General features: G+C 39.0%; 2 protein-coding genes across 2 annotated transcripts; both read left to right on the top strand.

Moving 5' to 3' along the window:
- Window positions 1-788: 788 nt before the first annotated feature.
- LOC135077628 (uncharacterized) lies at window positions 789-9,519 on the top strand. The gene is made up of 9 exons (XM_063972180.1): window positions 789-1,047; window positions 1,166-2,510; window positions 2,736-3,681; window positions 3,797-3,957; window positions 7,234-7,368; window positions 7,650-7,885; window positions 8,293-8,401; window positions 8,807-8,968; window positions 9,390-9,519. The coding sequence occupies exons 1-9, from the start codon at window positions 865-867 to the stop codon at window positions 9,464-9,466; spliced, it is 3,354 nt and encodes a 1,117-aa protein (XP_063828250.1). The 5' UTR covers window positions 789-864; the 3' UTR covers window positions 9,467-9,519.
- Window positions 9,520-10,031: 512 nt separating this feature from the next.
- On the top strand, window positions 10,032-23,227 carry LOC135077633 (uncharacterized). The gene is made up of 8 exons (XM_063972189.1): window positions 10,032-10,813; window positions 11,255-11,395; window positions 13,335-13,468; window positions 14,979-15,123; window positions 16,563-16,821; window positions 18,467-18,626; window positions 20,289-20,472; window positions 21,687-23,227. Exons 1-8 carry the CDS (start codon window positions 10,685-10,687, stop codon window positions 21,813-21,815), a joined length of 1,281 nt encoding a protein of 426 aa, XP_063828259.1. The 5' UTR covers window positions 10,032-10,684; the 3' UTR covers window positions 21,816-23,227.
- Window positions 23,228-23,534: the final 307 nt, after the last annotated feature.

Raw genomic sequence — 23,534 nt, 5'->3', positions numbered from 1 at the left:
AACAGTGTTAACTGCCCATTGCCAGTCATGTCATCTCGTTCTATCGCAAAGAAACACCATTTGATTAGAGCGAGAGCAAAAACGTAAATGGATAGTTAACAGTGTGGCCGCGCCCCTGATATCTGACATAGTACCTACCTAGTTTGTTACGACGAACCACTATGTTAAGTATGCACTAAGTACCTACATCAATTGTGATCAAACGGCCGCGCGCGGCCCGATATGAGGGCTATAACTTACTGGGGCTACCGTATTTCCTATTTCCGCTTATAGTTGGATTAGTTGGCGCCACCGCCTTAGCCACTTGGACTAGCACTTGCACCACCTTACTATACTGTGGCGACAAGTAGGCGTTGAAATGGAAGGAGGGCTGCTAAAGTGCTAAGCCTCATTAAGTTCTTTTTAAATCGGTTTAGAATAATACATTATATTCGACGCCGTTATGAGTGAACTCTAAAACTGAAATAAAAATGTTAACAGCGCGTTGAAAGAAGTATATTTTATTTGTCCCAAATACTCAAACATAGGGTCTCACTATTGTCAAAAATTTCCGGAAAAAATATCTTCCTTTTTGGGATAAGGTATAAAATTAAACACAAACAAATTAAATTAAATAACTATGTTTAGATTTAAAAAAAACATGAAAAATAAACTAACATGTAAGCAGTTTAAATATCTGACCATGGAATATTCTTTCCAGTTAAAAAAAATACTTAGAGCTGTCATTATTAGACGCGAACTGTCACAATACAAACTTGTCAATTTTTTCTTAAAATGCGGATAATTTCTGTTGAAATTAATAATATGTTACTATTAAAAGACATATAAAAGTTGTATTGGGTGATAGCTTTTCAGTTAGTAAAAATGACGAAGTGGAAGTTATGCCGTCAAACTTTCGGCAGTGAAACTTATTCCTTTTCGGAAGGAGAAGAAGTGTCTTTAGGCCGAGGATTTAACAATACCATAACATTGTCCAGTTTAGTTGTATCTAGGACACATTGTTTGATAAAGTTTCAAAGAAACCAAATACTGATAACAGATTTAAATGTAAGTACTAATCTGTACACATGCATTCTTTTTATTATGATTTTAATAAGTAGTAAATATGTAAGCATGCTTGGTAACTTGGTTATGTACAGTAAACAATACTACAAAATGTTTTCAGAGTTCCAATGGAATATATGTTGGTACAAAAAGAATTCCAGCAAACATACCATATGCAATAAAGGAATCTGATGTAATTGGAATCGGATGGGCTATAGACGTACCACTTGGTAAAATTCAGGATAATGAAAAATTTGTTTTCAAAGTTGTCAAAGAACCAATGTCTGTAATAGACAGGATAACTTTTCAAGATGATGATTTAGACATCATTGAAGAAAAAATCGCCAGTTTGGAGGGCACTAAAAGTACAACTAAAAATGATTTATTTGAAGACAAACCATTTTTAAAACGGAAATTTTTAGAATCTAATTCTTTGCCAAGAATAATAGAAAACAATAAAATAAAAAATGAACCTATTAATGTGCTAGATGGTGATGAAATCATTCAAATTTCCGACAGCGACACAGAAAATAACTTTAAACAACCTGAAACAGTACTAAGAAAAAAACCAAAATTAGAGCCAGTATCTGAAGAGCCCCATAAAGAAACATGTATGCATAACAAAAATGAAACCAATTTAAATCATAAAGGACTGAAGTTGGCAATAGGCAATGGGGATTCTCGCAGGGATTTTATTGAAACTAACTTTAATCCAAAAACTCCAAACTGTGATCAACCCAATGAATTTCCTCAAAAAGAAAATATACAAATCAAGAATGAAATAAAAACTGATAATGAGTATTTAGAATTTGAAGCTTTCAATGTAAAACAAGAATATTCAGGATATGATGAAGCTATTGAAATTGATAGCGACAGTGACAGTGAATCAGAACATTGGTACTTGAGATTGTCACAGAGCTCTCCAGGTAAACCATTTATGAAAATGCCAGAGAAAATGGACAATAAACCAGAAGATAGCTCTTACAGCCAAATGGATGATGGTCTCGACTGTAGTGCCTATTTAAACAATGAAAATGAATATTTAGATGAAGCTATATCTATACCACCTCAACCACCTGATGCTGATAATGAATTATCAGAAGCTGTTGCTGAAATACTTTATGAAAGCAATCAAACTGCTCAAAATAGTTCTAAAGCTCAAATACATGAAGTTGATCTTATGGGAAATCTTTCACATTCTAGAAGTCCACCTAGTTCTGGTAAAGATGAAATTGATGGATATTGTACAAAAGAAGCACTCCATGTGACTACAACTGCTACTACCAAGGTTTTAGAACCTCCTGGAGGGAAAAAAGCACAAATGATTGAACCTCTACACCAAGTGAAAAGAAAAATAAGTCTTAGTACAAAAACAAGTCTCTCTACAAAAACAATTCAAAACATAGAAACAAAACAACCCACTAAAACCAGTGAGAATGAAAGCAAAGCAACTGCTAAACCAGAAAGTAAGTATTTATGATTTCAGGTTTTTTTTTTGTCTCAAAGATCTAATGATTGTTAAAAACATAGAATTCATTTTAATAATTTAGTAAGATAGCCCAGTAGCAGTCAAATTATAAGTTTTCATACAGTTGCAAGTTTATTACCTATATTCAAAAGTCAGAATTTCCAAATTTTGAATTGTGTGGTGTTGTTTACTTACTAATGATAACATACCTTGCTACTTTCAGGTAAATCAAAAAGATCTTCCAAGCATGATAAAAAAACAAAACACACTTCAAAATCCCATATAACTAATTCACAAAAAGAAGAACGGAAAAGAAAATTAAAGGAAATTGCTCAGAAAGGTAAAGAAGAACCTGAGCCAGTTTCTTCCCATCAAGAAGATAAATCTACGAAGTCAGTGTCTCATATAAAAGTTACATCTTCAACCAGACAAGCATTTTTAACCGATGAACTAATTGGAAAACCAATTAAGAGAAAAGAAAGTCCACCAAAAACAAAAACAGACAAAACAAAGAAAGGCAGTGCATCCCCAGAAGATAAAAATAAATCTATGGATAAAACTAATGATGTTGAACATAGAACCAAATTAGAAGAGAAATCTAAAAAAGACAAAACCAAAAAACAAAGTGTGTCCCCAAAAGAAGTCCAGGAAAATAAATCTACAGAACAAATGAATGATGTTGAACATAGCACCAAATTACAAGAAAAGTCTAACAAAAAGGAAAGTAAACATTCCAACAACAAAACTATACACAGTCCAAAAGATCCCAAATGCAATGGCATTTCAAAAAGTAGTAAATCAGATTCAAAAACATCATTAAAGATATTGAAACCATCGATAGAAAATGTTAATTCAAAGACACAAGATTTAATTGAAAAGAAAAAGAAACGGACTGTCCGTTTTTCGGAAGCACCACCAGAAGTGCATTATTTCACAATTGAGGATGGAAATAAGATGAAGAAAACTAGTTTAGCCCAAACGAATTTAGGGGTCACCAGACAAATGCCCTGTCTTTCTCTAGAAAGAACTACTCTGATGAAAATCTTGCGATGGAATCCTCACTGGTTAGAGGAGCAAATAAACAATAATGACCCACCACCAATACTGGGGCATAGTAATCCACCTTTAGCTGTCTTCCAGTCATTTAGCAACCACAACCAATATGTGCAGTACGTAAATAATAATTATTATAATGCCCAAGCTGTTTTACAAGCTTGTGTTCAATATTTACTTAATATTGTTTCATGTTTATGGATTCACTGTTAATCTTAATCTAAATTCTAGGTTAATTGGAGATTTACTACTAATGGAAATTTGGGAATGTTTAACAATAGCTTATATGAAACTGCGTAATCAAGATGTTGGTATAAGAATGGTCATTGCGTCGTTACCACCTGCACCCACTCAAGAGAGAATTTTTGATACTTTTAATATCAGTGTTGATGGTATGGGACAGTAAACATTATATTTGTATCACATGCATGAATTGATTTGATGTTTGAACTTTAAAAAAATTATTTAATTATCATTATAATTAATAATAATAACATCGAAAATGTCAGAGGCTTTAGTCAGTGTTGCCAACTTAGCTACTTTATAGCTAGATTTAGCAACTTTTTGATGTCAGGCAGCTACAATTTTTTTTAACTTGTAGCTAAACTTTTTAGCTACTTTTTCTAGCAACTATTGATTATAATATATTTTTACAAAGTATTTGAAGACATAAGTGAACTCGCTATAACATGTCTTTCACTTCCGCATTCAAATGCTGAGGTAGAAAGATTGTTCTCTCAAATGAATTTAATAAAAAATAAACAGAGGAATAGAATGAGTTTATAACTCTGAATTCTATTTTATGCATAAAAGATTCGCTCAGGAAAAGCGGCCAGTGCTGTCACAATTACGTTTTTCCAAAAGCAAGATACAAAATTTTTGCTAGAAACATAAAAAAATATGCTTTTAGCGGAACATCCTAAAATTTTCAACTTAAAAGTTTAAAAAAAAAAAAGAAATTCCGTAGGTCCAAAATAATTTTAAAAACTGCGCAGTTTTCTGAACTTTCATAATAATACAAAAAAACATGTACTTAATAGGCCATTATTTTCTGTAATCGCTCCACTAAAGTGGTAAGTCGGAGATTCCGTTACATGTTTTTGACTTTCTTAGGACTAACTAATGTTTGCAATTCTCTAAGTTTACGTTACGTAGAACACATTTAAAGACAATAACTGAACAGAACATTTTTTTTATCCACAACGAGGAATCTCTTGCCATTCATCTGACCTGATGGAAACTGATGGATGATCAGCGAGCTTCACTCGGAATCCTAAACCACAGAGGAATTGGCTGTCCTAAATAGGTGGCCTTACCACTAGACCACAGTGGTGGTTGTTACTTTACGATTAAATTCGATATACCTACATATTATTAGAGTGTGAGAGAAAGGGAAAGAGTTTGTGTGTGTGTGTGTGTGTGTGTGTGTGTGTGTGTGTGTGTGTGTGTGTGTGTGTGTGTGTGTTTGTGTGTGTGTGAGAGAGAGAGAGAGAGAAGGGTGTAATGATTTAATTTAAAGTAAATGTTCAAAATGTCCGCCGTTGACCTGAATGCACATTCGACAACGACGCAAAAAATTATTTGTAAAACCTTCTTCTTCATTTTAATTTGGTTTTGTGCTTCAGTCAGCTTTGTCCGCAGTTCATCAATATTTTCATATTTCCTATTGTATACCAGATGAAGGGCAAGAGCTTCCTCGTTGTGGATAAAAAATGTTCTTTTCAGATATTGTCTCTAAATGCGTTCTACATAACGTAAACTTAAGGGATTGCAAACATTACTTAGTCCTAAGAAAGTCAAAAACATGTAACGGAATCTCCAACTTGCCACTTGAGTGGAGCGATTACAGAAAATAATGGCCTATTAAGTACATGTTTTTTTGTGTTATTATGAAAGTTCAGAAAACTGCGCAGTTTTTAAAATTATTTTGGACCTATGGAAGTTCTTTTTTTTTTCAAACCTTTAAGTTGAAAATTTTAGAATGTTCCGCTAAAAGCATATTTTTTATGTTTCTAGCAAAAATTTTGTATCTTGCATCAAATATAGGAAGTTGATTATTTTTTTCAAAAATCTGCAATTAATAGGGAATCTGTCAAAAAAAAGAAATCTGAGAAAAGGCGACCCAAAAAAAAGATAAAAAAATTTAAAGCCTACTGGGTCATACAATTTGAAAAAATCACAAAATTAACGATAACTTCTAAACTATGAAAAATCGTAGAACATACATGGGGGTGAAATCGATAGGTCTAGTCCTCACCTATCACCTGCCTTCGGCTTGACACCTTACAAGAAACACCCTGTATACAGTGTGAGTCACGTTAAAGTGTACATATGAAAATAGATGAAACTAAACCTATCTTTATCGACAAAAAAGAGGTCAAAAAATTTTTGAGATTTTTTTTAAATTTTTTATAGAATTTTTTTTCTTCCAATTACTTGTTGTAAAGAAAACGTAATAACTTTTAAACTAAGCGGTATATCCTGATAAAATAAAAACAGTTATAATGCTTAATAACAGGCGATACTAAAGAAATACATAAAATACACAAAAAAGGCCAACAAATAATAAAAAATGATACTTTTTGAAAAAAATCTGCTTAAAAATTCGTGTTTTTTTTGGTTATTTGATAAATTTCTCCAAAAAATGCCCCTATAACCGGTAGTTTTTATTACTTTGTATTATTCTCTATCGTATTACCTTCGTAAAACCAACAATCGCATGTTTCTATCCCTATCATAACGTTTGCAATGATCGTTTGAACTAAGCCTCTCCGGGCGCGCCATTCAACGCTTCGTTAACAACAAAACTGAAAATGGCTCTAGATTTGTAATTTTGATAAAGACAAGTTAGATTTCAAATAAAAACAAAAGATTTCGAAGTAAAATAAGCATTTTAGTTAAAATTAAAATTGTCTCTACCTGAAGCGGAGAATAATGTTGGGGCAGGCCTTTGTTCAAAGGATCATAGCAAATGTTGTGATAGGGATAGAGACATGCAATTTTTGGTTTTACAAAGATAATACGATAGAGAATAATAGAAAGTAATAAAAACCACCCGTTATAGGGGCATTTTTTGGAGAAATTTATCAAATAACCAAAAAAACACGAATTTTTAAGCAGATTTTTTTCAAAAAGTATCATTTTTTATTATTTGTTGGCATTTTTTGTGTATTTTATGTATTATTTTAATATTGCCTGTTATTTTGAATTATTACTGTTTTTTTTTATCAGGATATACCGCTTATTTTAAAAGTTATTACGTTTTCTTTACAACATGTAATTGGAAGAAAAAAAATTCTATAAAAAATTAAAAAAAAAATCTCAAAAATTTTTTGACCTCTTTTTTGTCGATAAAAATAGGTCTAGTTTCATCTATTTTCATATGTACACTTTAACGTGACTCACACTGTATATAGATTAAGTAGTCACAGTATTAAAGTTAAGTTGATAAAAGTTTATAGCTGATTTATTAACTGCAGTGATTTATTTCTTTAGTATTTTATTTACTTCGGAATTCAGCTACTTCTAGCTACTTTTTAGGGAGAAAAATATACTCAATCTAGCAACTTTCTGTTAAATTCCTAGCTACGAGCCTTTGGTAGCTGTTGGCAACACTGGCTTTAGTATGTATTTAGCTATGTATATCTTAATCCTAATGTATGTTTCAGTTTCAATGCCTACTTCCGAGACAAGGAATATGCCCAGGGTTGGCGAAATATTACTTGTTACATTCGGACCAGAGAGTGTGAGGCATCAAAGGTTCTTCTTTGTACACCATATCAGATGTCTTCCATCACCACAAAGTTAGTGCAATGTTCATGATTTTTTAACCTTTTCAGCGCCATGTTCTTCTATAGCAGACAAACGTCTCCGTGCCATCCACGCCACGACTTCTTTAGAAGACAATGTCTAATCACAACATTTCAGACAAATGCTTTCTTTATTTTCTCTTACTGTTTCTGGCGCCATAGCTTGGCGCCCGGGATTAGGACCACTTTTGAAATGGATTGGCGGCTAATAGGTTAAAAAACTATATTTTAAAACATGCAGAGTAGAGCATTAGCATACATTGTAATTATTTCAGGTAACAGAAATTCCTTTTATAACATAACTCTGCAAGCCACATACAGTGAGAAAATGCAGTTGTTGAAACAAGGTGAACCTATGACAGCGATTAGGTTGGCTTACATCAATAAAGAGCTGTCGCTGTTCGAATCGATGGCGTATATGGCAGGCTCGCCGCTCAGCGAGGCCATCTTGCGGCCGGAGCCGCGCCACTTTATGAGGAGACACCATCCTGGCGTGAATATTACAAATCCGGTAATTATGCATCCATCATTACTTTTATTATCATGGAGGTTTGGTTTTCAAAATCTTGTATTATTATAGTTTTCTTGAACTTATAAAACAATATTTTTCATTTTATATTACGTTTTATTTTAATTGATGAAAACCGGTCCTAGAAAAAAAGAAACGATATAGGTACTTCCTATTCATTGATTATATGCATCTTGCTTTATCATGTACCTAGTGTTTTTGAAATAATCGGAGCCAGAAACTCTGATCCAGAACAATTTTATACATGCTCATCCGAGTTACATTATTATCTATGCAGTTAGAGACAGAAGCATAAATATTCCTTATAACGCAGATTAGCTACTTAAGTGGAATTTTTATCACTAGATGACCTTAATATCTTATTATTATTATTTTGTTTTGCTTTGCAGTGGACGATAACTCTAAACCCGAGTCAATACGCGGCGGTGGAATCGTCAGTGTCGGCGGCCATGGGCGATCGGCCCTGCATACAGATGGTGCAAGGGCCGCCTGGGACAGGTTTGTTACTTTTACCACTGGGTGCTATCATCTTAGGCCAAGGATGCAAGCCACGATAAACTTTTATCGAGACATTTAATCGATTTTATACCATTTTTCGTATTCCAATCAATCTTAATCGAACCTTATCACTATGACGTTAAGATTTAGTTCGGATCTATAAAGTTGAAGAGTTATTCGCCCGAAAAATACATCTTTTTACAATTCACTCCGGAGTTAGACATCTACAGACCATGTTAACAACAAATAGCTAAATTGTTTGGAAACATCTCCAATCTACTAAATTAAATATTTACATTCTAGGAAGAGATCCTGATTTTACTTTATCTCATATAAATATACCTACACGATAATATCGTTAATAACTTAAAAAGTCATAATGTATTTTATCTTTCTTTGGTACAGGAAAATCCAGCGTGATATGTTCTATAGTGATGTCGTACTTTTATGATGAACACCGGAGCAAGCAACAGAACCGAGGAAAGATTTTAATTTGCGCGACGAGCAACGCCGCCGTCGACGAACTGGTTATTAGATTGCTCAACATAAGACAAACATTGCCGAACGGTAAGTTTGAAATACAGATTTTTTTTATAAATAACTTTTCATTCAATTTATAGATAGAAAAAAAACGATAACATACTCAACACTTGGCTGTGTGTCTTTGTCTTTTACTGAAAATGGAAAAAATCGAACCGCGAAAGCAATGCACCCGCGAGCTTGTTACGTCAGCTCAGCAGTGGCTTTTAGGAGAAAATTATTTTAATTAGTTTTCAACCGTCCCTACAGATTTGGAATGATGAACGTTAAATGAAGTTTCCCTACAGACGACGGATTCGGCATGGTGCGCGTTGGGCGGGCAGAGATGATGCAACAGCGCGCGTGTGACGTCAGCTCGCAGTAGCTGGTTTAGGAGAAAAATATTTTTAACTGTATCTTCACAGCATAGAGTTCAAATTGGATTAATATTAGTATTTTTTACCTACAGACGATAGGTTCGGCATGGTGCGCGTGGGGCGGGCAGAGATGATGCACCAGCGCGCGTGTGACGTCAGCTCGCAGTAGCTGGTTTAGGAGAAAAATATTTTTAACTGTATCTTCACAGCATAGAGTTAAAATTGGATGAATACTAGTATTTTTTACCTACAGACGATAGGTTCGGCATGGTGCGCGTGGGGCGCGCGGAGGCGATGCACCCGCGCGCGCGTGACGTCAGCTCGCAGTAGCTGGCTTAGAAGAAAAATATTTTAATTGTATCTTCACAGCATAGAGTTCAAATTGGATGAATACTAGTATTTTTTACCTACAGACGATAGGTTCGGCATGGTGCGCGTGGGGCGCGCGGAGGCGATGCACCCGCGCGCGCGTGACGTCAGCTCGCAGTAGCTGGTTTAGGAGAAAAATATTTTTAACTGTATCTTCACAGCATAGAGTTGAAATTGGATGAATACTAGTATTTTTTACCTACAGACGATAGGTGGTGCGCGTGGGGCGGACAGAGATGATGCACCAGCGCGCGTGTGACGTCAGCTCGCAGTAGCTGGCTTAGGAGAAAAATATTTTAACTGTATATTCACAGCATAGAGTTCAAATTGGACTAATACTAGTATTTTTTACCTACAGACGATAGGTTCGGTATGGTGCGCGTGGGGCGCGCGGAGGCGATGCACCCGCGCGCGCGTGACGTCAGCTCGCAGTAGCTGATTTAGGAGAAAAATATTTTTAACTGTATCTTCACAGCATAGAGTTGAAATTGGATTAACACTAGTATTTTTACCTACAGACGATAGGTTCGGCATGGTGCGCGTGGGGCGGGCAGAGATGATGCACCAGCGCGCGCGTGACGTCAGCTCGCAGTAACTGGCTTTTAGGAGAAAAATATTAATATCTGTATCTTCACAGCATAGAGTTCAAATTGGATTAATATTAGTATTTTTTACCTACAGACGATAGGTTCGGTATGGTGCGCGTGGGGCGCGCGGAGGCGATGCACCCGCGCGCGCGTGACGTCAGCTCGCAGTAGCTGATTTAGGAGAAAAATATTTTTAACTGTATCTTCAAAGCATAGAGTTGAAATTGGATTAACACTAGTATTTTTACCTACAGACGATAGGTTCGGCATGGTGCGCGTGGGGCGGGCAGAGATGATGCACCAGCGCGCGCGTGACGTCAGCTCGCAGTAACTGGCTTTTAGGAGAAAAATATTAATATCTGTATCTTCACAGCATAGAGTTCAAATTGGATTAATACTAGTATTTTTTACGTACAGACGACAGGTTCGGCATGGTGCGCGTGGGGCGCGCGGAGGCGATGCACCCGCGCGCGCGTGACGTCAGCTCGCAGGTGCTGGCGCAGCGCGAGGCCGCGCGCCTGGCCAAGGAGCCGCAGCACCGCCACGGGCTCAACCAGGAGGTACGGAACTTAGGATTTGTTATGTACTTACACTTGAACACATCATATTCGGAGTATACGTTTTTGTTGCAAAGTACCTATTACAACGACATATTAAGATACCACAGTAAACATTTACCTTGACTTGCAGTCTTCTGCCGGGCTAGGATGGCCGCCGTGATAAAGCCTTATCGATTTTAGACGAAAAGTGTTTGGACTTATCGCGTAAAATCGATGGTGCGATAAATGTCTTATCTACTCATCATTATCACCAGAAGCGTGACCCTTTCTAACTTACCTACCATAGGCTTAGCAAATGGAAGGTTTGACCTAGTTACACGCCCCACACTAATCTGACGGTGGTCCTATTTTACCTACTTATGCTGCAATGTAATCGGAATAAATCTGCCTATTCAAGCGCAGTGATTCTCTAATCTGAAGCTTTATGACGTTAATTTTCAGATCAAATTCGAGATATCCCGCCTAGAAGCGAAAATAAACATGTGGAAAGCGGCGGTGCAGGACGCGGCGGCCAAGAGCGACCCCAGCCGCATCGCCTACTGCGAGGGCCGCATCAACGAAATTGCAAAACGGATCGCACTAGTAAGTGGACATTTTTAGAATAGGTATAGACAGCGTCAAATAGTTCGTGACACCCAGTGGCCAAAAAATTTACTTGTGTTAAATACAGTGTGAGTCACGTTAAAGTGTACATATGAAAATAGATGAAACTAGACCTATTTTTATCGACAAAAAATAGGTCAAAAAATTTTTGAGATATTTTTTTAAATTTTTATAGATTTTTTTTTCTTCCAATTACTTATTGTAAAGAAAACGTAATAACTTTTAAACTAAGCGGTATATCCTGATAAAATAAAAACAGTAATAATGCTAAATAACAAGCAATACTAAAACAATACATAAAATACACAAAAAATGGCAACAAATAATAAAAAATGATACTTTTTGAAAAAAATCTGCTTTAAAATTCGTGTTTTTTTGGTTATTTGATAAATTTCTCCAAAAAATGCCCTTATAACAGGTGGTTTTTATTACTTTGTATTATTCTCTATCGTATTATCTTTGTAAAACCAAAAATCGCATCTCTCTATCCCTATCACAATATTTGCTATGATCGTTTGAACAAAGGCCTGCCACCACATTTTTCTCCGCTACAGGTAGAGACAATTTTAATTTTAACTAAAATGCTTATTTTACTTCGAAATCTTTTGTTTTTATTTGAAATCTAACTTGTCTTTATCAAAATTACAAATCTAGAGTCACTTTCAGTTTCGTTGTTAACGAAGCGTTGAATGGCGCGCCCGGAGAGGCTTAGTTCAAACGATCATTGCAAACGTTGTGATAGGTATAGAGACATGCGATTTTTCGTTTTACAAAAGTAATACGATGGAGAATAATAAAAAGTAATAAAAACCACCTGTTATAGGGGCATTTCTTGGAGAAATTTATCAAATAACCAAAAAAATACGAATTTTTAAGCAGATTTTTTTCAAAAAGTATCTTTTTTATTATTTTTTGGCATTTTCTGGGTATTTCATGTATTTTTTTAGTATCGCCTGTTATTTAGCATTATTACTGTTTTTCTTTTATCAGGATATACCGCTTAGTTTAAAAGTTATTACGATTTCTTTACAATAAGTAATTGGAAGAAAAAAAAAATATAAAAATTTAAAAAAAAATCTCAAAAAAATTTTGACCTCTTTTTTATCGATAAAAATAGGTCTAGTTTCATATATTTTCATATGTACACTTTAACGTGACTCACACTGTATACTTTTTCTCGAACTAACGAACGCTGACAAATCGCCACCGGCGCCGACTGGGAAGTCATTGCTGATTTTTTCATTGTAGAAAATAAATGGATGAGGCAGCTTATTCTAAATCTGGCTCTAACTAGACTGACTGGAAATTAATTTTTTTAGAATAGACATTTCCAATATTTCAGATTAAGGCACACATTTCCGAACGTATAACCTATAAAGTAAAGGTTATACGTTCGGAAATGTGTGCGCTGTGGCTTTGCGCGTGATTTGTGATCTTCCGATATTGCTATCTCTCTCACTCGTGCCATGACTGAGCATCCTTTTAGTTATTATTTTACCTTATATTTTGTGATTGTTTGAATCATGCGTATCTAAATTTTAAACAGCAAGTTCCGCAGGTTTGCGAAGGCGAGTGAGCTTTACTTGTTTGTACATGCACATAACGATAGTGTAATATCTATCAAAACTTTTGAAAAACGAACAGTAACGAGCCACCACACATGCAAAGCTCACTCGCCTTCGTGAATGAGGGCTATCGTTTTAGCGCTCACCAGTTAGCGCCACTGTAGAGTAAGGTCCTGTCACTTGCTAGTAGCGAAGACAGTGGCGCCAACTTGTGAGCGCTAAAGTGGTAGGAGGACTATCGCATTTGCACTTATCAAGATGGCGCCACTGTAGAGTAAGGTCCTGTCAATCGCCAGGGGTGCCAACTGTTAAGTATAAAAACGATAGCCCTCAACTAGTATCATATTCACCAGCTGCGCAGCGGCGGCGGGGGCGGCGGCGAGGAGCTCCGTCCAGACCAGCTCGCAGCGGTGGAGCGGCGTTACATCGAGCGCGCCGACATCGTCGTCACCACGCTCGCCAGCGCGCTCAGCCACAAGATGCGCGGGTCAGTACAACCACAGAATAATAATAAGTACTACGTACAGAAGTTTTACTTCGCGAAGGTATTTTAAAAAAATGTATGCTCAATGTCATTAACAATATGGTGTAATTTAGCCTGTCTCAAGAGTCAAGCACCATTTTGTTGACAAACGTCAGTGATCGACACTGCGCCGAAGCTATAGGGCTGACTTCGGTAAAATGATGTGACGTGAGGTGCCAAACTGCGGAAAATGGCGGAGGAAATACATGATTTATCATGAATAATATTAACTACTTATTTACCTCTCAGTGTCTTGAGGCAACTTAAAAAAGTACATTCTGTGTTTTTATTATTATTTAGGCAGTTAAATACTGCACAGTATTTAGTACACCATTTTCTTTATTTTCTTCAATCATACACAAGAATACGCGTGCGTGAGTCAATGTTCGCTCGTATGTGAGGCCTTGTCGAATAGTATCCTGTAGGTGGGCCATCGTGCGTGTTTTGTTTTCGATGTAAACTCGCGGAGATGAACAGGCCTGGTACAACTTGACCTTCACTGCTTGGGTTTTTATTGAAGGTCAAGCTCGTAGCTCGGTAGATCCTGGCTACACAGGAGTTGCAGCGGTGGGGACATGCGATAGTAATAATCTCATAACCCTGATGGCAGACTTTAGCTGACAATGGCAGTTACACAGTAGCGTAAGGGGGGGGCGGTCCGCCCCAGATGCTAAGCATCAGGGGGTGACAACAGTCGCGCAGATTAGTACTCATTGGTATCATATAGCTCATTCGTACTAACATCCTGGGGTGTTTTGGGAGGTCTCGCGGTTTGGCGGTTTACCGCTTGCGGGAAAAAACCGTAGTGCGGACTTAGCCTTACTCCTGTGTAGCTAGAAACACCCAACCTGTGAAGGGCGAGTTTGTCCCAGGGAGATATTAAATTGTCATTCGACCTACATTCAGAAGAACGTAGGAAGTCAATCGACTTATCTAGTGCACACTTCTGGCTTTCTTTTCTTTTCATTCACAACGAGAAAGTTCTTGGCCTGTATCTCACTTAGACACAAGAAAACAAGAACAGCACATAATAATATTATCAAAATCAATCGGGTCGTGACGAGCCGTCGTTCTTCTGGGACTCTGCGTGTCGTTCTAACATGACCAATGACGTCATGAGATCTCTAACGTCTTTATCTAAGGCAGTGGTTCTTAACCGGTGGTCCGCGGACCACTGGTGGTCCCTAGAGGCATTCCTAGTGGTCCACGAAGACATCGTAATAAACAAGTGACGTGACGTGACGTGATGGAGTCAAGTCAACACAACGCAAACGGCGCACAGTGGGCGAGAAATCGACCTCCTCTTTGAAAAAAAAAAGTGGTCCCTGACAAGACAGAAATTTGGTAAAATGGTCCCTCGTGACTTAAAGGTTAAGAACCACTGATCTAAGGTATCTTTTGAATTTTTTGTTAAAGAAAAGCACTGATGTGAGTAATAAAAAAACCTTGCTTTAACTTCGTGATTGTTTTCCAGCCTAAAGCGGCGTATCGCGCTGTGCATCGTGGACGAGGCGGGCCAGGCCATCGAGCCCGAAACGCTCATCCCGCTCACGCTCGACGTCACGCGCCTCACGCTCATCGGCGACCCGCAGCAATTACCCGGATACATCTGCTCACAGGTAACCGCACTATATTTTAAAGCCTGGTCCGTGAGCACGTGGAATTTGGTCCAATGACCCCAAGCTACCCATCCTTATCGCTCGCGCGTAATTATATTGCTGTCGCGACTGTGCGACGGGCGCCCGCAGCAACATAATTACGCGCGAGCGATAAGGATGGGTAGCTTGGGGTTATTGGACAAAATTCTACGTGCTCACGGACCAGGCTTTAGCTCCAGATTTTAGATAGAATTCATAGAAAATGCATAATGGCGCGCACGGGCGACGCACGAGTGGGGGAAGGAGAAAATAACCGAGATAAGAATAAGAATACTTTATTCAGCATAGAAAAATAAAATAATAATACAGTACATATAACATTAAACATTAAACTACAAGCTATGCTGAAGAGGCGTCCGCTCAGCTATAATCGCGACATAACATGCGCCATGTCGAGAAGCTGGTTTTCAGCGGGAACCAACACGATGAAGATTGCGGATTGCGCGCCCTCTTGACCGGGACCATATTGAGGCTACCAGTCAAGAAGGCGCGCAACAGGGGGCGTTATGGACGGATATGGTGTTTAACATCTCACGCCCGTATTCACAAACGATGCTTGCTTGAGTGAATCAGTAAATCGAACGCACAGCGTTGAATGATTGGTTCGTGTGTCACCCAGTGCGTCCACGCGTACTGGGAGACCTCATAGTAATGTTTGTGAATACGGGCGTCTATCAATTTCCTGCATAGCTTACTTGCGCCATACAGATAATTACCGTTTACACCTGGCACATGGGCGTGCTCAGGTGGGAGCAGGAGAGGGCAGCCCCCCTGCAAGGCGCTTCGAAAGAGCAAGTCAAACTATCTGACCTAAAATCTATTTGCCCGGCAATTATTTAAAAAGTACGTCAATTATTTTTTAAAATGGCAATGACTCAGGTTTTAATAACCACGATTTCGCCAACGTGAGCTTTTTAAAAAAAATCAGGATTTTAAAGGTTAAAACAATGAGGGAATTTTCGCGAATGAAAGATCCGCTAAATGGCGGGACGTGGATGTGGGGTCTGACTGCTGCGTGATTGGTGGATTTTGACATATCTGTCAATGTCATGTCAAAAATAATCAAACCAAACCAATGCAGCATTTGGACCTCGCGTCTACGTATTGCCATCTGGCGGATTTTTCATTCGCGAAAACCCTCATTATGTCATTATAATGAGGGCTATCGTTTTAGCGCTCACCAGTTAGCGCCACTGTAGAGTAAGGTCCTGTCACTTGCTAGTAGCGAAGACAGTGGCACCAACTTGTGAGCGCTAAAGTGGTAGGAGGACTATCGCATTTGCACTCATCAAGATGGCGCTACTGTAGAGTAAGGTCCTGTCAATCGCCAGGGGTGCCAACTGTTAAGTATAAAAACGATTGCCCTCATTTGTTGGAACCGAACCAAATGTCATTTTCAGCGCGCGAAAAAGCACGGCCTCGGCGAGAGCCTGTTCTCGCGGCTCGCATCGTGCGCGGAGGCCTGGGCGGCGGGCGTCGGCGACGGCGAGGCAGCCGTGACGCTGCTGAGCGAACAGTACCGCATGCACGCCGACATCGCCGACTACCCCAACCGCGCCTTCTACGCCGGCCGCGTGACTTCGGCGCCGCGCGCGCGCCCGCCTATGCCGCTGCCGCCGTACTGTATAGTTGGGATCTCCAGCGGGGATAAGGGACAACGTGAGTCTGAATCTTGTTCACTAGACCAAGGTTTCCCAATTTTTTTTGCCAAGGAACCCTAATCTATATATATAAAAGAAAGTCGTGTTAGTTACTCCACTTATAACTCAAGAACGGCTGAACCGATTTAGCTGAAAATTGTCAGGGAGGTAGTTTAGAGCCAGGAGAAGGACATAGGATACTTTTTATCCCGTTCGAAATTAAAAAAACGTCTGCTTATTTATTGCCATTAAGGCGGAACAAAGTTCGCCGGGTCAGCTAGTTGATTATACTTTTCCTAGCGGAACCCTACTTTGATAAATGGAAATTTAAATAAAAAAAAATAAAGTTTTTATGCAATTATTTGTAAACAAGTCGGTGCGCGCGAACAACGTCGGTCACGAAACGTGGGATAATGATTTTTACGGAACCCTTGCGGCCCTTCCATGGAACCCCAGGGTTCCGCGGACCACCTTTCGGGAACCGCTGCACTAGACTAAAGGCCTATTCAAACCTGAGCGATATTCGCTGCCGCTGTGGGTAGAGGTACATACCGCGCGGGTTTCGCTCAGGTATTTAGTATCAAGTACCGCGGCTAGAGCGACCTGAGCTTAGGTATGAACAGTATTATTACCGCATACCCACTGGGTTTTCTCTGCCGCAGACGGTAGCGAATACCGCTTAGGTCTGAACAGTATTATTACCGCATACCCACTGGGTTTTCTTTGCCGCAGACGGTAGCGAATACCGCTTAGGTCTGAACAGTATTATTACCGCATACCCACTGGGTTTTCTCTGCCGCAGACGGTTGCGAATACCGCTTAGGTCTGAATAGGCCTTTAATAGGGATGTTTCCTGGAAAAAAAGGAAGCAACTTTTAATTAGTCCGTCAGTTATTTCAAAAAATACTCGACACGTATTTTTCAATTTTTCAAAATAATGAAAATTGAAAGAGATAAAGCGCGCCAAAGTTCAAGAGAAGAGGCCCGTGACATCAAGGCGTGCTTAAAAGCGTAGCACTTTGTGACGTCACGCGGAAATTCAACGCATCACAACTTCGTTATTACTTGTTTGATTGACAAATAAAAATACAGGGTGTTGATTTCAATACTCGCCATATTTAGGGATTTGATTATGTAGCTTATTCTGATCACGAATCAGTAAAAAAATTGACTTCTAAAAAAAATTAAAACGAACTTTAACTTTAGTTAGTCAAAGAAAAATACCTATTTACACTACCTACTTTACGTGGCTTCCTTCAGTAGGCTATCCGACATGATAAGCGAGCGATCCGCATAGCTCAATGGTGCCGCAGTGTAAGCTATTACAGTATTGCGAGCCGCAGTACAGTTGATTTAGCACGGAAAATATTCACTAAAAATTCCACTTTCTTTTGTAATTTTTTTTTTGTGTATAATGCGTTTATACACGTCATAATAGATCACCTAAATATGGCGAGGATTGAAATCAACACCCTGTATAAGTGTCTAATAATTTTTGATAATTTAATTGATGGAATAAAAGTGTCTGTTGACGTATCAAGACATAACACGCGAGTAGCACCGAGTGGTTGTGTAAATGTGACGTCTAACCGGCGCAGGGTGAAAACGTGTTGATACAGTCATTTTTATTTTGATACGGTGTAAAAGAGACAGCAATTCCGCAGACGCATCGGGCGCGAACGAGACGGAGGCGTGGGGCGTGTCGCGGCTGGTGGCGGCGCTGGGCGCGGGGCTGCGCGCGCGCGGGCTGAGCCTGGCCGTCATCACGCCCTACAACGCGCAGAAGGAGCTCATCAAGAAGTGCCTGCGGACGCTGCTCGAGCCGTGAGTATCGCGTCGGGCGCCGACGCACAGTAGTTTGATTTTAAAAAAAGGTGGACATACGATCGAAAGTCATAATTTCACCGAAACAAAAATTGTTTTGGATAGCATTTTGAATGCTGATCACCATTTGTCATTATGCATTTTTCGATAAAACGAGTCTTTCATGCTTAAAAAAAATATGACAAGAAAATGGCAATGCCAGATTTTGTATGGAAGGTGGCGTCTTTTTTTTTTCGCGCGGCCATCGACCACTCCTTATTTTTTGATTACAAAATAATGTAATACACCAAACTTACTATGACATGTATACCTCTACACTCGGTCTGAACTGAGTTACGAGCATTAGAAGTTTGATGTTTTACATACTGAGATTTGCTTTTTGCGCGCAAGTTTTATAAGAAATTGCAACAAAATAGTGAAGTCTTTTTTTATTGCGCTGATTCTGCTCCATACTGATGACTGGAGCCTATAATTGATGTTATTGTTTGTTCACACACATTCACTATTTTGTTGCAATTTCTTACAAAGCTTGCACGCAGAAAGCAAATCTAGTATGTAAAATCATCAAACTTCTAATGCTCGTAACTCAGTTCAGACCAAGTTGAGAGGTATACATGTCATAGTAAGTTTGGTTTATTACACTATTTTGTAATCAAAAAATAAGGTTTGGTCGATGGCCGCGCGAAAAAAAAAGACGCCACCTTCCATACAAAATCTGGCATTGACATTTTATAGTACAGTCCCGCACATTAGTTGGGTACCAGCCTGACCGTAGTTGTAGCTGAAATGTAGCCTGATCCTTCCTCCAAGAATACTATTTCTACGCGTATGAAGATGCGTCCAAGTCTAGTTTCTCGACGATAATATTTTTGCACCATTTTTATGTCGGCTCCAAGCTAACTAACAATTTCACTAGTCGATAGGGTCCGCATGCGGAGTGCGAGAGATTTCTGTAACGCGTGCCACAGGGCCCGCAATCGGGGAACCGTTTTCATCAGTCGATATGGTCCGTATGCGGGGAGAGAACATCGTCGCCAGTTGTTAACGAGAGTGGCACTGAGACAGACGTTCTTGTCTTAAATCATCAATTAATGTTATGAGGAGCAATTTTGACTGTGTAACATTGTGCAAGGAGTTACAATTGGATTTGGAGTGTGATGAAGAAGGTCATGATAATTTTTTCAGATTATCTAATGACTTTATTTGAAGATTTATTAAATAAAATAGAAACACAACTTCAGAAAAAAGATACTCCATTTCGTGAGGCACTATCTCCAAGATTAAAACTTGAGGTCACATTACGTTATTTAGCTACTGGAGATAGTTCTAATCCAACAAGCACACGTATGAAATATTTGACTCAAGACCCGCAAGCAAGCTGTATATCGTTTGATGAATTTCATTGGTCGATAGCACGGTCGGTATAATGCATGCGGGGAATCCCCGCAGGCGTTGTACCGAACGCGTATCGACTTGCAACTTTCATTGGTCGTTATCTCGCATGCATGGAGTCCCCGCATGCTGTATTCCGAACGAGTTATCGACTAATGAAAATGCGCCATTAGTGAGGTTCTGTCACTCGTTCGTGGCTAAAACTGTGACTATCGCATTCGCACTTTCCAGGATAGCACCGCTGACTTTTGTGTTATTCTCCCGTAACAGGTCGGAGGCGCAGGTGGAGGTGAACACGGTGGACAGCTTCCAGGGGCAGGAGCGCGACGTGGTGGTGGTGTCGCTGGCGCGCTCCAGCGGCGTGGGCTTCCTCACCGACGCCGGCCGCATGAACGTCATGCTCACGCGCGCCAGGCACGCGCTCGCCGTGTGCCTCAACCCGCACGCAGTACAGGTTAGTTCGTTTTTTTTTTATGTGACAGGAGGCTAACGAGCAGACGGATCACCTGATGGTAAGTGATTACCGTCGCCCATAGACACCCGCAGACAGTTTCAGCCGAAAGACGTCCACTGCTGGACAAAGGCCTCCCCCAAGGTTTTCCACAAAGACCGGTCCTGCGCCGCCCGCGTCCAGGCACCTCCCGCGACCTTCACCAGATCGTCGGTCCACCTAGTGGGAGGCCTGCCCACACTACGTCTTCCGGCTCGTGGTTGCCACGCGAAAACTTTTCTGCCCATCAGGTAATATTTTATTAGTAATAAATTATTACTATAGATAGGTACGGCACTGGAGGCTGTATTTGAGACGTCAAATGTCAGAGAGACTTAGATTGTATGCTCTATCACGTCTTAATATGGCAATCTATTACTATAGGTCTACATAGTAACTATAGCAGTACTATAGGTTACCATGTGACACCCCTCCCGTGCCGCTCCCACACCTTAAGCACTGACCGAGTTAAGCGCTAGACCTATTATAGTGCTTGGTTATAGCAGGCCTGTTCATCTCCGCGAGTTTACATCGAAAACAAAACACGCACGATGGCCCACCTACAGGATACTATTCGACAAGGCCTCACATACGAGCGAACATTGACTCACGCATGCGTATTCTTGTGTATGGTGGAAGAAAATAAAGAAAATGGTGTACTAAATACTGTGCAGTATTTAACTGCCTAAATAATAATAAAAACACAGAACGTACTTTTTTAAGTTGCCTCAAAACACTGAGAGGTAAATAAGTAGTTAATATTATTCATGATAATTCATGCTAAATCATGTATTTCCTCCGCCATTTTCCGCAGTTTGGCACCTCACGTCACATCATTTTACCGAAGTCAGCCCTATAGCTTCGGCGCAGTGCCGATCACTGACGTTTGTCAACAAAATGGTGCTTGACTCTTGAGACAGGCTAAATTACACCATATTGTTAATGACATTGAGCATACATTTTTTTAAATACCTTCGCGAAGTAAAACTTCTGTACGTAGTACTTATTATTATTCTGTGGTTATAGGTCGCGCAGCGAGAGTTAAGACAATCAACATAAGCAATTATTTGTTCATTTATCTGTGACGTAGTGCGTAGTCAGACTGTCAAACTCTTTCTGTCTCTCTTGCACACATTCTTTATTTTGCGTAATATCATAACTTTATTTCTTTTTTACAGAAAAATCATCAATGGCGTACTCTATTGCAGGATTCACAAAAGAGAAAAATGTATAAAACACTTCCGCATGCAATGTGCCAAGCAATAAGTCTAGCCCCCAACGACGAAATACTTAGGTATATTTCTTAAGTCGTTATTTTACATCAATAATGTTATATAATTCTTTAGGTATTTATTTACGAGTAGGAATGAAGTGCAGTGTATCCCTTGATTGAATATCCTCGAAGTAATCGAAAGTCTTTGATAAAATTATGAAAAATATTATGCTTATCCTATCCCATTACTAGTGTAAATGTGAGAGTGGAAAGATGGATGATACTCTCTAACTAAAAATAATGAACGGATTTCGATGAACTTTACAGTATCATTGTTTATAAGAAAATGAAGTAATTCGTCAAATTACAACGATATGTGTCAAGTTGGACGGTAATTCTGTGTCAAACTAAATATTACGCGGGCAAAAGCTAGTGGATGTTACTTTAGATTTTAGGATTTTGTAAATTGTATAGTAAAACTTAAAAATTAAGCGATGGCGCCATTAGCTACTTGATTTTTTTAAACGTTTATTGAACCTAAGACTTAATCTTCATCAATTTATTAAGTGCCTACCTCTAATGTAAACTCTTACTTTAATATAATAAAAAAACTAATGAAGCATATAATATTAACAAACAAATAAAATTTGTCGTGTAAGCTCTCTAAGTTGAAAATCTTTTGGACATACATAAAATTATCTTTCCCAGTTCCGTGTATCCTCAGGTCCGTGGCAAAACATAAATATTTTGTACGAAACGTAATACCCGGTTCGTACTTAAAAGAAACGTTTACGTCTGTGGATGTTGTTTTTTTATCAGGACCTGCCTTCCTAGACTAAGTAATATTCGTGACAGATTCAATTCCAAAATCGCTTCACTCCGGCTTTTTTTTGTACGCTAACCACTTCGCTCTGTGAAGCAATTGCAGGATTTGATTCTGTTATCGGATGATTCATGTAACTCTCTTCGTGTACTCGTACATTGTGTATATTAATCCTTATAATAGACTTAAGATATTGTAATAAGATCGTTTTTTTTTTAATTGGACTCGTCCGAATTAATGAAATATGGATGTGATTTCGGTAAGTTTGTGATCATTGGTATAATGGAAAGCTTTAAAACGTTGAATCTAAGCTATTAGGTGCTGTAAGTAGAAGCTTATTTAGGTATGGAATGAAGTGACACCGAAAGACGGCCAGTTCAAGAAACCTAAGCAAAATGTTTTTGAAATTGCTTGTGGGTCTTGCATTATTTTTGGATGTTTATATCAATAAAATAATATAAGCGTTGACTATTTTAGGGCGAGTCAATACATAGATACCTAGTCGCAGGTTGCGCAACGAAAGTTGAGGTGAACACTGTACTCACACTGACGTAATATTTGTATCTACTATCGGCCACAGTTCCAGCTACCCATTTCCGTTTTTTTCTCTCCCTCTCATCAAATAGTGAATTTGCGATAGAACGAGAAGACATGACCGGAAATGGGTAGCTGGAACTGTGGCCAACAGTACAGGGCGGTCCTCCCCGGGTGCCATTCTGTTATATTGTGACGGGGGGGGGGGGGGGGGACCTATGCTACGCCGCCACTGCAACAGTACGAACTCTTGTGTTGATCGCCTCAACTCTCGCTGAGCGACCTATACCTTTTGAAATCTTGAAATTGAATTTCCATTTCGTTCTGTTGGCAGTTTGTAATTTGTACATAATATGTTATTGTAAACTACTATTTATATACATACCAATAAAATGGTTTACATATTTTAAATAACTATTTGTTGACTCATTTAAATTCAACTAAATCTTTCCATAA

This window comes from Ostrinia nubilalis, chromosome 13 (assembly GCF_963855985.1).
Source record: "Ostrinia nubilalis chromosome 13, ilOstNubi1.1, whole genome shotgun sequence".
In the NCBI taxonomy this organism is placed as follows: domain Eukaryota; kingdom Metazoa; phylum Arthropoda; class Insecta; order Lepidoptera; family Crambidae; genus Ostrinia; species Ostrinia nubilalis.
Note: the sequence above shows the minus strand (reverse complement) of the source record. Positions and strands in the feature narration are given on the sequence as shown.